General features: G+C 47.8%; 1 protein-coding gene across 2 annotated transcripts; it reads right to left on the bottom strand.

Annotated features, from left to right (window-relative positions):
- Nucleotides 1-1,241: 1,241 nt before the first annotated feature.
- On the bottom strand, nucleotides 1,242-13,075 carry DYRK2 (dual specificity tyrosine phosphorylation regulated kinase 2). 2 transcript variants are annotated; one of them, XM_042992707.1, is made up of 3 exons: nucleotides 12,804-13,075; nucleotides 12,047-12,195; nucleotides 1,242-5,054 (listed from the first exon to the last, which is right to left on the bottom strand). In XM_042992707.1, the coding sequence occupies exons 1-3, from the start codon at nucleotides 12,850-12,852 to the stop codon at nucleotides 3,447-3,449; spliced, it is 1,806 nt and encodes a 601-aa protein (XP_042848641.1). In that variant the 5' UTR covers nucleotides 12,853-13,075; the 3' UTR covers nucleotides 1,242-3,446. The 2 variants fall into 2 exon arrangements, with proteins under 2 accessions (XP_042848641.1, XP_042848642.1); XM_042992708.1 differs by lacking the exon at nucleotides 12,804-13,075 and adding an exon at nucleotides 8,471-8,520 and having other exon boundaries at nucleotides 12,047-12,090.
- Nucleotides 13,076-15,047: the final 1,972 nt, after the last annotated feature.

Below are 15,047 nucleotides of genomic sequence, written 5' to 3'. Positions count from 1 at the left end.
AAATCAGTTTTTTTTTTTTAAGTCTTCTGCTTACCAGAAATATTCTTGATGAGAAAAATTACAAAAATGAATGCTCTCTTTAAAATAATTCACACTTTGAAGATTCCAATATGGCCCAATGCTACTGATGCCTAAAGTGTTGCCTAACCTCCTGATGGAGTCCTTTAACACGACTCCAAACCACCCATTAAGTTTAAAAGTGGCTTAAGTGCCTTGCACCCAAATTGTAAAAATCCCTGGCCATCCGTACTAGAGCCAGGCACATATAAAAGGAATGCACTTTGGTTCATACCAAATGCCCTGGGATTAATCACACTATAAAATTAAATGGTTTGAGGTAAATTTTTACAAATACAGTTGATTTTTGTCTAGTGTTACCATAACAAAAAAATATCATTTAAAAAATCAGTCTGATGTTAAGATACAACAAAGACCATCTTTAACCCCTTAAACATAGGAATTTCCTGTGTAACTAACCAAATGGTTACCTTTTTCAATGCCTGATGATGATTCACGCCTTATGGTTTCTATTAAGGCCTGTAAGTAACTGGATATTTAAGACAGATGTATCTTTGCAGAGCTGGGTTCCATCCTTACTGCCGGGTATTCAAAGAGTTAAAGAGGCCAAAAAATGCATGCCCTACAACATGGCATTCAGAACAAAAGGCACATTGTTAACACTAAGGGCACAACTTCTCCTCTACTGTTGATCTGCACTGCCCTGCATCACGGTGCTGTTCCCCTGTCGTAGCAACGCACTTAAGAGGTGATGCGCACTGTGGAGGTGCCAGAAACGGAGCCAGATGAGACTGCAACCAAAGACAAGACACTGTGCTAGTCTGAAATCTGAAAACAGCTCAGACATCCCTAGACACTGGTAACCTGTGAGACCGAGGACTGTTTCCAAGCCAACTCCTAGTAGCCTATTAGAGCCCTTCATTTGTTTTAAAATCACAGAGATGCGACGTTTTTCTTTTTTTTTTGATATAAATAAGCCAGAATTTTTTAAAAGCAGCCCTACCACTGAACACTGAACCTAGCGGCTCTTATGAATGAAGTAAATCTCACCGTATTTGGAGGGCGGGGGCATAGCACTGCCCATTATAGTTTGGCTTCAAAGTTTCCGGTTGCATTTGTGAATATCATCACAAATGCACTGTTGGCATCTTAAGTACCAGTTTTATGTGGTGGGGAAAAGACAAGCAGTACTAGTCCATTTATAAATTTTCACATGTACTTTATAGGGAAATTCCTATTAATGGCAGGCTCAGGTTCACGTAAACCTAAATGTGAAAATGAGGGTGGATATGGAAGAGGAGGAACTGCAAGGGAAAAACAGCCTTGATGTTTTTGTTTTAAAGAAGCTAACCATCATTCAGAGGCTTATGGTCTTACAAAGCCACCATACCAAGTCTTACACTTCTTATGCCTTTTAAGTCAAAATTTTAATAATAAATACACAATCTTTAAATTCTATAAGCCACTGATTGGGGGTATCGTCACATGAGCATCATTTAAAAAGCAACTTACTAACATATTATTGCACTTCCACAGATTACACAGAAATGTGTACAACAGGCTAAAGAATCTGACTAGGGGAAAGAAGCTATAATTTCTAAGTACAGAAGTACAAATTAATTTATCAGTGACACCCTTAAATAGTAAAGCAAATATCAACATCACTATCTTATTAATAAGCTAATCTTATTACTGTTTTTTGGCAAATATCTGTAATATTTCCTGAGCGTTTTCTCCATCAAACGACAAAGCCTCAAGATAAGAGTTTCGTTCAAAACTACTTTCTTTTTTCTTTTTTCCTAAGTAAGAGAAACTGTAGGACTAATATTAAAAGAACTTAACCGGAAACTTTCCTGGCCTCGCTGGGGACCATGCTTTAAGTACTTGTAAATCAATTTACAGGCAATACAATAATATCTGTGCATATAAAAGAGTATTTATCCTAATTTATACTACCCAAAACCTATTGTCCAAACAGGCAAAAAAAATCTTTCTATATTAAATTGCACATACTAAAAAATTTCTTCCACGTGCCTTGAAATTGATAAATATCACTGCTCATACATTAGTGATAAAATACTTAATTTTTCACTTTGAAAATAATTATTATTCAGAGACGAAAATATTCTTTTACCTCTCAGTTAACTTTTCCAGGTAAAGTGTCATTCCCACAAATACAGTCAGTGCAATCCAAAAGAAAGTAAAATAGAGGAATGCGATCTGTGATTTTCCTAATGATGCAAGTAAGTCAAACCATTTAACTTGAGATTGAACTTTTCCTCCTTTAACTACGTTGTTTAAATTGACCTCACTAAAAGTCACAATGACTTCTGTTCAGCAAGAGGATTTTCAAGCATCTTTCTTTTTAAAGAAAGAGTTGATGCTTTCCCAGGCGAAGAGAACCTTACAGTGGCACCTGAAAAGTGTGAACTCACTCTAACTTGCTAAACCTTCTTTGGAACTATGGAAATCCCCACCTTAAGTAGCTAGGCTGCTGTTCTTTTTTAAACTGGGATATGAAAACAATGGTCATAATCACAGCTGAAATGTCTCTCTTCTGTATTAACAGTCTGGGATATATATGTGAAGGAAGGAAAAAAAAAAACTAAATGCAAGCAACAGATGTGTAGTGAAAGAGGAACAGAGAGGAGAAAAGCAAAGAGGAGGAACAGTTTATGGAATACACTTTTGTATTTAGGTGCAAAACCAATTCCGTACTATGAGGCTTCTTTACAAACAGGTCGCTGATCATATTAGAAAATTTGGAGGAACACACACGTTTCCATTTATCCACCCAGGTCTGCTTGGCCAGCTTTTAGAAAGTCAGAATGCTAAGTGGGCATGTCAACTTGGGGACTTTGTGTTTGTCTGACCACTAGTTTAGGAAAAAATTCTCTGAGGTCAGTTCTGCTCATTAATCATTTTTGTCCTGGCCGTTCTTCTCCCACCCTCACTACCACCCACGTCACTTATGGGAAACGGAAGCAGGACGTGCTACACCTGTGCGTGAACCAGGAGCATGGCGAGGGAAGGGGGGCCTTCCGGGGGGCAACTGCCTGGGGGAGAATATACTATGAACCATAGAAACAGTGAATGTCTTTGACACCAATCTGTAAATGCGCAGCAGTCACGAAGTAATCAATGGCCTGCCACTGATGTTTATTACTCTGCCACACTAAATACAGTAAGGCTCATCATACTTTTAGAACACAAAAACAGTTTCAGGAAGTATAAAAACTTAAAGCATTGTCCCCATGTATTTTATAAAAACAAAATGAACAACTTTCTTACGTTAAAATAAGTGCTGAAAAGATACAAATGAGTTGAGTTATTGAGCAAATAAAAACAGGTCTGAGCTACTCCTTTTCAACCCAGTAAGGCTCAGCAACGTCGTATCTTTCAGATTACCCAGCATCAGGGGACTCAGCTCAGCTAACCAGTTTTGGCAACACTGTCCTCTGCTGAATATTCCCATTGGCATCTGTCATCTGTGCCAAATTAGTCCTCAGTTTGGAAGCTGAGCTGGAAGGTGGAGGTAACTTGGAAATGGATGTGATAGCACCAGTGCTCTCGGTTATCCTTTTCACTGACGTCTTCTCCCCGGTGGGAGGCTTTGGCAACCGCCGCCTCAGCCAGGGATGCCGTAAAGCCTGGCCAGGGGTCATGCGAACCGCAGGATCCCATTCTAAACACTGTTTCAAGAAGTCAAGGAAAAGGGGATCGTCACACCCCTTCAGTGCATTCCCCCACTCTCTGCTCTCCGGTGGGCCCCTCAGTTTCCCCCTCCTGGAACGGCCTCCATTGAGAACCACAGAGCCATCTGAGAGTGTCGTGACAGTGCAGTAACGGGGATAACCCTTGGAGCTCACAAAATTTTTGGCTCGTTTGGACGCATCCAGCAGTTTCTGGGAGGGCATGCCCAACAGTTCAATCATACAAGCCAGCTGGTCCCCTTCATCTTCCCCAGGCAAGAGGGGGTAACCGGTCAGGAGCTCTGCTAAAATGCAACCCAGGCTCCACATATCGATGGGCATGCCGTATCTGGCGCCAAGGATCACTTCCGGAGCCCGGTAAAAACGGGACTGAATGTACGTGTAGACGCGCTGATGCTCATAACAACTGGAGCCAAAATCGATCACTTTAATACCACTTCTACCCTGCTGCTTTAATAAAATGTTCTCGGGCTTAAGGTCACAGTGAATTATTCTGTTTTTGTGCAAAGCATCCAAGCACTGCAGAATCGAGTGGGCAAACTTGCGAACCAAAGGCAGGCTGAAGCCCTGGAACTTATTCTTCTTGATGAGCTCATAGAGGTTCATGCTCAGCAGCTCGAACGTCATGCAGATGTGGTTTCGGAAGGTGAAATTCTCCAGCATGTGGATGACATTCATGGTGTTGTCCTTGTCCTGCTTCCGCAGGTGTTCCAGGATCCGAATCTCCTCTGCTGCCTGCCGGTGGAAACGCTTCTCGTTCCGCACCATCTTCAGGGCCACGTGCTGGTGGACTTTGTGGTCATAGGCCTTGACCACCTGCCCAAAGCTTCCCTTCCCAATGACCTTGAGGACCTCGTACCTGTAAGCCACGTGATCGTGGGGCACCTGCACGTATGATCCCTGGTCATCATCATAGCCACCATTGTTGGGCCCACCTGTCATGCCCTGGCGCTTCTTTGCGTTTGGACCCAAGAAGTATATTTCAGGGTAGCTGAAAATCTCGTGGTGTTCAAAGGTGGTTAGTTTTTGCATGTATTGCTTCATTGCTTGTTCGGGTGTCATGGGGGTGGCTTTCACCTTCCCCATGCCTTCCATAGACTTCAGAGAGGTGGAGCTCCCCTGCCGCCTATGGATGCTCTCCAGCTGCCGCTCCGGCACTACCGGCAAGCCCGTCTTACCCACTGTCGTAAGCCCGTTTGGTTGTGTCGTGAGCACTGTCCGCTTGTTACTATTATCCTCAAACAGCTGCTGAACCTGGATCTGTCCGTGGCTGTGGCTGCCGACATGTAAGTGATCGTTCATTGTGTGCTTACTGCCGCCAATCTGGAATTCAGAAAGCAAACGTGAATACAACGGAAGAGGTCTCTCTGTTCGAATGGTGTATTTTTTAAGTCAGCCCCCACCCCACCTTTACAGTCCAAATCAGGTTTGCTAAATGGAAAGAGCTGTACGCCCAGGAGGGACCTCATGAACACCCCGACAGGGAGAGTGGATATGGTGCTGACAGTCTCTGATTAAATAAAGGAAAAAGACTAGTAGACTTGGGAAGGCTACGAAACTTGGGATCCTGAAAAAAGGGACCCCATAAATGCCACACCTACCACACCCCGGATCTTTACAGTAGGTTCCCTGTGGAGGCAGAGGCATCTGTCTTGTTCATTGGTCTACACCTAACACTTAGCACAGGGCCCGGCACACCCCAGGTGTTCCACTCAACCCGTAGGTAAAATGAAACGGGATACAGAAAAAGCTGGAACATGTCATCTTTGTGCTGGCTCCACCTCCTCCAGATCACAGCCCCTTTCACACTTCATTTATTCTCTATTACCACGAGGGCAGAGATCATGGCTGTCTTGTTCACTACTCTCTCCCCAATGTCTAGCTAGTTCCATTCTGAAAACACTAGTGTCTTCCATTCTTGGTCTTCTCCACTACTTGGAAAACCGACTACACCTAGGAAGATGTATGATCCACTGACAAAAAAATGTGCACTTTTAGGCTTAAAGATTCCCATGTGGATATGCATTGTAGAATCTTGTAAACTCCTAATCTATTTTTAAAAAACTTCTGGGCTTCATAGACTGTGATGACCATTTAAGGCCATTCGGCCCAACAAACCAACCACCACAGTTTGGGGCCTTCCTTTGGTCAATGGCTCCACTCTCTTAATAGTGTATTTCTGTGGGCTGCTGGGATACTCAGCTTTCCAACAAGGAACACAAAGTAGCGACTTCTATTTCAGGCACACATACCATCCCTGAACATTCTTGTCTAAACAAAACTGATGGTGCAAGCCAAGGGGCCCCCAGTCTTCTACCAAGAATCTGCTTGGGACTTCCTTCAAGTATTATTATTGCAAAGATGTGAGGGGTGGGAGAGCACTAGCAGCCAGGATCCCCTCGGTTAGGAATTCTTCCCAGCCTCAGGCAACCACCCAGAAGTCTTAATGCATCCTGCTTGGTGATTTTTGGGTAAATCTTAAAGATCAATTTGTCATTCACAACCCATCTCATTCACTCAACCGGTATTAGCTAAGGTCTAGGCACAGAAGTGGCAGAGTCCCTGCCCTTTAGGAGCTTATAATCCATTAGCTGAAATCACTTGCCAACAGTATTTTTTCTGTTAGTTTCTTTCTGAATCCTACCTTTTGGGCTCTATATACTACCAAAGAATAAAAACAGTCTGTATAGGTAACACAGCAATTCAAAAAATGGCTCGGAATCACCCGGATTATAAACTTGAAATTTCAAGTCCTTCTTAGCAGCCGACCAAGACCTTTGAATTTTCTTTAACTGACATGTAGCCTGCACAGTGACTATATAAGGAGTGGGCTTTCTCTCTGCTTGCTTCTAATAAAACAGAGTAGAATACTGTATAGTACCTGGGCCTGTCTGAAGTGTGATTTCCTAGATTGAGAGATTTTCCTACTCAGGCCAATTTTTTGAAGACTTCTGATCAAACCCTTTTATTAAAGTCATTGATGATATTTCATGCTAAGTGATCTTTCGTCGGGTAGCTGGACAGGTTATTTTACGCCCATTCTATGCCAAAAGCAGAACAGTCCATAAAAATGAATTAGGAACTCATGAGTATATAGAAAAGTAGTACAGGCCTGTCCACAGCTTTCGTTCCCAAGTCCTACTCTCTGCACCCCTCCTCCCCACTGTGATCTTTCAAGCACCAGGAAATAGAAAGATCTGAAATTTGAAATACCTCTCTTCTAGAGAACCATTCTCTTCAGGGCGGGAAAGAGTGATTCAGAAGAAAAACCCCGCTACAAAAAGCATGAGGCTTCACTAGGGACAAAATTAACCTTGAGGCTTTAGGAACTCCTACAAGATAGCAACGCAAAGCATTTTGAGCATCAGAAATTCACTCCAATTTTTCCAAAAGCAATCTTAATGTTTTGCACAATTAAAATACAATCACACAAATTTAATTACTAGAGCCAAAGAGGGCTCGACAATTAACTATCAACTCCTGTCTCTCCGACTGCCTTTCTCTCGGTCTTCTCAGCTGTCTCAACTATTAGCTCACTTACCCTTGGATGGGTTCAGGGGTTCCTCAGCATTCAAGCCTCAACTCCCCTGGCCTCTTAATTCCCCTAATTCTCCCTAGTTGATCCTGACCACAGCCAGGGCTTCAGCAAGCACCCAAGGACTGACGAGTTCACAGCTCCACTTCCAGCTCAGGCCTGCCTGATCTGGTCTCCTGAGCCCAGGACCCTTGTGTCCAAGGACAGATCAGCCGCCTTCCCCACAGGCAGTTCAAACTGAACTCATGATTTTCCTTCCAAAACCGTTTCCTCCTCCCATACCCTCAATTTCTGATAAACAAAAGGCTTCTCTTCCACATAGTCACTCAAGCTTGAACATCTGGAAATCCTTCTGAGTGTCTCCCTCACCTTCTGAGTCCCCAATAAGCGCTGCTGTCTCTCTATCCTACTCCCTCTCCGCTGACCGGGCCTGACCGCCCGCCCACTCCTGAGGTCTTTCACTGGGACAACCCAAGCAGACTCCTCACATGGCCCTGTGCTTCTCAGTCTAGAATTCCTCAAATCACCTTCTCCAAAGTAGAGAGTTGTCATTGTAAAGTGTCAATCTGACACTGACCTCCCTTTTGCTCAAGGCCCACATCTGCACCCCATTTCCACAGTTAACCCAAGAATTTACAGGCCAGGACACCAGGTTCTAAAATGTAGCACATAAATGTCCTCAGTCCTTCCTTCCAATGTCATCTACCACTGTGACAATTCTGAGAGTAACAAAGCTGGGTTCCCCAAGACCTGTGGAAACACCATGTCCTCTTATGCTCCTCTGCTTTTGGTGAGGGCATGTTTCACAATGGTTACAAGTCGAGGCCTATTCAATTAAACACACGGGGGATGAAGCCTAGCTCTGTCACTTACTAGAAGTGCGACCTTGGGCAATTCATCTCTCGGAACCTCAGTAGGCTTGTCTGTAAAAAGGCAACAGAGCTCCTCATCAGAGCTATAGGATTAAATACGTTAAATAAAATGTATAAAGTGCTTAGTAAAGAAGAGCTGTTATCATCCTTCCCAAAGGCTGCTTGGAATCTCCTTCCTCACTATGTCTCCATGGCAAACTCCCACTCAGCCTTCAGGGTCCAGTTAAACTCTCACCTCTTCTGTGAAACTTCCCCTTTCCTTGCTCTCTTTCAGACCACTGTTAACACCTATTTCATCTTATTGTAAGTGTTTTAACACCTAATGTACCCACCTGGCTGTGAGCAATTCCAGGGCAGGGTCACCTCTTATCTTTGTAAGTCCCTATTAACATAAACCCAGACATACAGTAAGCACTCGGTAAGTATCTGTTGAATGGAAGAACACAGGTCAATAAATCCTTGTTAACTGATACCTCTCTGAATTGTATTTGGGAACTACTCTTGTACCTTCATAAGAACACAGGAAGTTAATGCCCAGGGAATTAGGGATGTCCCTAGCGATCCAAGTCACAAGACATTAGGTTAGGCTCACAGTGCATCAGCAGAGACTTAAAGGCAAATGATAGCCAGTTAAAAGGTACCTGTAGCAGGTCAGTTAAACGCCTAAAAGCAATGTGTGGAATCTTAACAACTTTCCAGCGTTAAGGAGATTCTGTTGAGAGGCTATAGAAAAGAAGGTCTTTGATCTCAAATACTGTAGGACTCGAAAATCACAATGAAACTCAGAAGCGCAATTAACTGATTTATTAAAAACAAAAGGTGGGGGGAGCTTTAGAGGAGCCACGGTATTTCCAGAACACATATGCCAGGCCTACATAACCGTAAGAATATTAAAACCCCCTTACTCTCAGCCTCTTGAGGTCTGAGAACGTGGCTTATTTCTGTTTGCCACTGCTCATCTAGCATGGTTGTCACATTTAAAAATATACACAGAGCGAATGCAATTGTTAGATATGTACAACGTAGGGGTTAAAACAGAGACCTACAAAAGCCTTCTCTGACCATGAAATAGTTCAGTATTAAAAATTATATAAGAACAATAGTCTAACCAGCTTAATCTCTTCCAATAATAAAGTAGAAAATAGGAGACTGTGTTAACATTTTGGAGCATTTGAAAACTTCCCTGAGGTCATCTTAGAAATGCTGTACAGTGTTATGGGAACAGAATTGAGTGCAAAAAGGTTGGAATTTTGGCTCCTCCTCAAACACAGAGAGCCTGTGTGGCTCTGAGTCAAATATCTACTTTTTCTTCTTCAAAATATTACTATTTTTTTAAGTGAGAATACTCATTCTTCTTTTTTTAATCCCAATTATTTTATAAAGGTAAAGCTGGTAACTAGAGACTGCTGTAAACATTAGAACAGTTATGAAAGTGATATAATACTAATATTTGGGAATTAAGAAAAGTATATCATTATTTCCAATACAACATCAAAAGAAAAAAAACTTAATAGGAATCCACACAGTGACTGGGTACACTATTCAGACAAACAGAAATAAACAGAACAACTACATATACAATAATATATCCATGGAGACAGGGAACAAAAGGGCAGTGGACTAAATAAATTCCAAAGTTCATACTCTTTATAATCATATATTTACCCTCCTGTATACACTTTACAAGCGGAAATATGGACAAGCTCCTGTGACAAGATCATTTTTCTCTCCTTAATACCCTTTTCCCCCTTATTCTAAACCCAAGTGTAATTGCTGTGGAAGAAACAACTAAAAACTTACAAGCACCTGAAAGACACATGGGACTATGGCTCTGCAAAAGTTCCTGCATTTGTAGTGAAATGAACACAACTTCCTAGGAGAAGTGATGTCAAGCAAGAGGTAGAAGCTAGGCTCAGGAAGGCCTGGCTTTAGCTCCAGCCTTGATAGGAACTGCCTAGGGAATCTTGACCAAACCAGTTAACCTGTCAGACTGTTTCCTCATCTGTAAAATGAAGGAGTAGAACCAGAAAAATACTGTGTTGTTTTTTTAAAAAACTTTCCTTTTCTACAAAATCTGCAATGTTGTGCAAATAAAATCAAAACTAAACCACAATCAAAATCTAACTTTACACTTTCAAAACCAAGTTTCCAACAATCAATAATAGCACGGGAATTTTAACTGGAAGTTTAAAACAGGTAAATCAGCCAGATACCACAGCAAAACACAAGCATCCATTACTGGGAGTCCTGAGAAGGAACCTCACATTTTTTCATCTCTGGTGCACCACGGCCTGTTCCTGCAGTGGACACCTTTTGTTTTCTCTAATCTGATTACATATTTCTATTGGAAAAAGGCTCTGATCTAAGAAAGCCCACTCTTGGAATCCAGATGAAAACCTAGTACTTCCTTCCCAGGTCACATCAGGTCACGTGATTACACCCACCCATGGAAAAAAGTGGATGCTGTATTTTAAAATTCTCAGATGATTCCAAACCAAACAAACAAACAAACCCAAACCCCTAAAACTAATGGCAATTCTCAACTAAAACGTCACCATAACAGGAACGTTCAACCATAAGGTATCAACCAGCCTACTGACAAATTCTCTTCCACCATCAACAGTGCAACACAGATCAGTTAACTTCTGTGTAATGAATTCTCAGCACCTGGTCACATGTTTGGCGGGGGGAGGGGAGGGAGAAGGAAGAGAGAGAAGGGAGGGAGGGAGAGAATGAATATCTAACAGAACGGTTTCCTATAAAACTTGTACCCATCTGTCCAGGTCTAAGGGGAGATACCCCACTGGAGCTATCCTCTCACAAAGTCTCCTCTAATAAAGAAGTTTCCCCATAACACATGACCCTCAGAGCTGCATCTCTGTAGGCTGGAAATGGCCTTTTCCTATAAGAACTCAACTTTCGCTAGGCAAATGAAGCCATATCCCTACCAAGCATCCCTCACATTGAACCACCTTAGGCCATTCCTATGGAGGATCCAATCGGAAATAAGACCTGGGAAACCGTCAGCTCCTCCAGAAGCGCACACCTTCTCTAAGCTGGCAGTCACCTTCCAAGGGCGATCTCTGGGAGCTGAGAAAAGGTACATGCTGAAGTCAAATCCAGTTTGCCAATCTGCAGCCACTAGTCCCAAGATGGGCTGTCCCCTCCCTCTCCACCCACAGAGGGACCTCAGCACCTGCCGGGTGCCCTTCCCTTCTCACTTCCAAAGCAAAGCCAGCTCTTTCCTTTTGAATAATATCCAAATGCAGAATCCTACAGGGGTGGCTGGTTGTTTTGACTGCTGCTGTGGCTCTTATTTTTGTTAATGTTAATTACAATTTCTGTTGTGCTCAAACCTGTAGCACTCATAAAACATGCTTCCACACGCGGGGGACAATTGGCGGTGCTCCCTGCTGGCTGGAGCCAGGCCTGGGAGGCTCTTTGGGGGATCGATTTTCCGGGCAGGACAGCCTGACTGTCCCCTAACACATATCTGTTCTATAAATACCCACTACCCAGTGGTTGGGGGGAGGGGAGGGGCTGGGGGATGTTTACCCGGTCAGGGAAAGGAGCTCTGGAAAGCAACGACGAAAAAGGAGGGAAAAAAGAAGGAAAGAAAGCACCAAGGAGGAAGTTCCGAGGAAGAGGAGCGCAGGGGTGGGCGGGCTTCGGAGGGGAAGTGAGGGGCCCACGCCACGAATCTTCCTTTGTGGCTGCAGCTCTCGGTTCGCCCAAGTTGCATAGGGTGGCGTCCAGAAGAGGCCACTAGCCAGGGGCGTGGAGATACTCGCACTTCGACCTCTCTTCTCCCGGCGTCAGAACCCCACAAGTCCGGGTGTTTATGCCCCGGGCCCCTCCCGCACCCCTGCCCCCCCCCCCCCGCGGCCTCCCGCGGGGCTGGGTCTCACCGTGTGGGCTGCGGCGGCCGCGTTGCTGGCCCGGAGAGGCGGCAGGGCGATCGGGGAGGGCGGGCCGGTCCCCACTCCGCTCCGGGGAGCCCCCGCACCAAGCCCCGGGGAAGCCTGAAGCTGACGAACGGCGCTGTCCCCTCCTCTGCCTGGGAGCCACGCACGGGAGGAGACAAAAGAGGGTCAGGGGGGAGAAAGTCACCCAGAACCCGTCGCCCCGCCCCACCCCTCTGGGTAGCGAGCCCCGCTCTCCCTGAGAGACGGGACGGTAAAAACGGGCGTCCGGGGAAATGAAAGGGCGCCCGGGTCACGGATCCCCGGCGCGCACCCCCGGGCGGGGCTCGGGCAGCTGCAAAGTTAAGTCGGGCGCCGGCGCTCGAGTTCGCGACCCCACGGCGGGGCCGGGCTGGGCCGGGGCCGGGCGGCCCACGTTGCAAGCGGCCACAGGCCGGGAAAGGGGTTGGACCGCCGACAAGGGCGCGACGGCCTCGCCGGGCCCCGGGCGGGGGCAGGCCCGGGACAGCCCTCGCCGGCCGGGTCGGAGGGCTCCACTCGGAGGGGCCCCGGGGCCAGGGTGCAACAATGAGCGGAGCCGAGGCGAGGGCGCGCCGTCCGCCCCGGGGCCCCGCCACCGCGCAGACTTTGTTCGAGGTCCCGCAGGCAGCGGGCGCCCGCGCCACGAGGGCTGGACCCGGGGCGCGCGGGGTGCCGCCGGGGGCGGGCGCCGGGGGCGGCGTGGCGGCCAGGCCCTCCTTACCGGTCGGGTAGGCGGCGGGAGCGGCGGCCGAAGGTTTCCTGGTTAACATGGCCGCTGGAGAAGAAAATGCATTTCAGGGCTGCCGTCTCCGCCGCCGCCGCCCGTCCTGCTGTTACTTCTCGCGGCCGCCGCCGCCTCCGGGTCGCCCCTCTCGCGGGTCTCCGGCGCTTCCTCGCCGCCTCGCGTCAGCTACAGCCAGACACACACAGTCCGCTGCATCCCCGCGGCCCGGGCCCGCCGCCGCGAGTCCCCCGCTCTCCTCCTCGCCGCCGCCGCCGTCCTCCTCTTCCTCGGGCGGCTGCAGCACCCCCCGGCCCGTGCACATGCCTCGCCCTCCCCTGCGCGCCGCTGGCCTCCCCGAGTCCCTCACATAGGGCGCGGGGGAGCGGGCTGCGCCGCCAGGACCGACTCGCTCGGGAGCCTCCTCCCGGGCTCGCGCGCGCGCGCCCCCGCGCACACTCGCACTGGCGCCCGCGCGCGGCGCGGCCCGGGAGGGCAGCCCCGCCCCCGCTCCCCTCCGCCACGGGTGCAGGCCCCGCCCCCGGGCTCCCCCCCGGCTTAGCCACACACGCTCACGTACACCCCACCCCCACCCAGCCACCCTCCGGAGTCCCTACCCCACCCAGTCATCTGCATAGCCACCCCTCCACTCCCCGGAAAAGTCTGCAGTCTCCGCTCGGCCTCCGCCTCCCCCTCCGGCCATCTGCGCGGCTCCCCTCGGCTCCCCTCGGCCCCGCTCGGCTCCCCTCCCAACGACCTTTTCCCCTCCGCGGCCTCCAGCCCCTGTAGCACCCCGCCTTTTTCCCCCCAGCGCAACCTACCACTGCTTCCCTCCACCGAAATCTCTGCAGAGACCCCTCCCCTTCCACGAGCGCCCCGAAACACATGCATTTGCAGCTTTCTGAACCCAATGGCTGCTCACAGACAATACTGTCCCCCCCTTCCTGGTCCCAGTGGCTTAACCACCCCGTCTCCCCATTTTGTCATGTAAAAAACTTAGTTGTGCGAGGGTCACCTCGGTAAGTCAAGCCCGAAGGAGGGCCGCAGCTTAGCTTGGTGAACCCCCGAGCGTGGGCGAGGGAGGGGGCTGCCCTCCCACCTTCACCTCCACGACACACACCCTCCCCGATTTACTGACACCAAGTGACCGCTTGCCAGTCTCTAGGACAGGGGAGGCAGAGAGGCGCTCGTGGATGGCTGCTGGGGAAGCAGTTGTCTGTAGGTTGCTAGGCAAAAATAAACATCAGAGACACCTCCCATTTCCTTACAACTCCGAGCCTTTTCCCGGCGCGGCCACTGGGAGAGACACACCTTCCTTTCTGCTCTCCGCCGTCCGGAGGGACACCTTTAATTCTTCTCATTCCCAGGGCCGAGTCTCTCTCCGCTTCCCTTTCAAGACACGTGGAGAATTTCCCTGCCCTTTTCACTTGCCACCTACAGCCTCTCATTCCCTTGCAGACTGAAAAACTGCTTGCCCGTCACACACCTGCGTCCTGTAGTGTGTGGAACATCCTTTGTACAGAGGTCACAGGTTTTGTCACCTCAACAGTTAGGAAGGAGGAAAGAGCCAGGCAATCTCGGACGACAGGCCAGAAAGCTTTGGGGGCGGGGGGAGGGCATTTCCTTACGGAGTAGTACCCAGTCTCTGAAGTTCGGGGAGACCTGGGTCCATTATGTTCTGCCTCCAGTATCCTGCAGGGCCTCTGTCTGGACCAAGTTTGCAGGCCTGAACTAGCGCAGACTCAAATCGGAAAGAGGCCACCTCCTGCGGAGTCCCATCGCCCCTACTGTTTGCAAATTGTCATAGCAACCTCCCAGAGAGATCACACTCACTTTATACAAATGCCAAAAACATGGAGTGTTTCAAAGATAGAATGTGACCCTGTAAGAGTCTCCAGGGCATTAAAGATAGGGAGCATTGGCAGAGGGAACAGGTGGCAGAGTGGAATTTTGCCTAATGGTGTGTCCCTCCAAAAAAAAAAAAAAAAAAAAAAAAATCTTGGTGCCTTTGCCTAATCAAGTAGAATCACAGTGAAATAATCAATTTAATAATATGCTTAATCTGACCCCATCAAGAACTGTTCCCTTTTGCCTACCTTCCCATTCAGATTCACTTGGGGAAACATGTAGTGTTCAGAATTAACTAAAAGAGGGGCGCCTGGGTGGCTCAGTCGGTTGGGCCTCTGACTTCGCTGGGGTCATGATCTCACGGCTGGCTGGCTCTAGGGTTCGAGCCCCCAGACG

This window comes from Panthera tigris, chromosome B4 (genome assembly GCF_018350195.1).
Source record: "Panthera tigris isolate Pti1 chromosome B4, P.tigris_Pti1_mat1.1, whole genome shotgun sequence".
Classification (NCBI taxonomy): Eukaryota; Metazoa; Chordata; class Mammalia; order Carnivora; family Felidae; genus Panthera; species Panthera tigris.
The sequence above is the reverse complement of the archived record's forward strand: the minus strand, read 5'-3'. Positions and strand labels throughout refer to the sequence as shown.

Coding starts and splice junctions, on each gene's coding strand:
- DYRK2 (XM_042992707.1), bottom strand. CDS start 12,852: ATGTTAACCAGGAAACCTTCGGCCGCCGCTCCCGCCGCCTACCCGACC. Junction 12,196..12,803: donor TCCCGCCGCCTACCCGACCG/GTAAGGAGGGCC, acceptor CGTGGCTCCCAG/GCAGAGGAGGGGACAGCGCC. Junction 5,055..12,046: donor CGGCCGCCGCAGCCCACACG/GTGAGACCCAGC, acceptor TCTGAATTCCAG/ATTGGCGGCAGTAAGCACAC.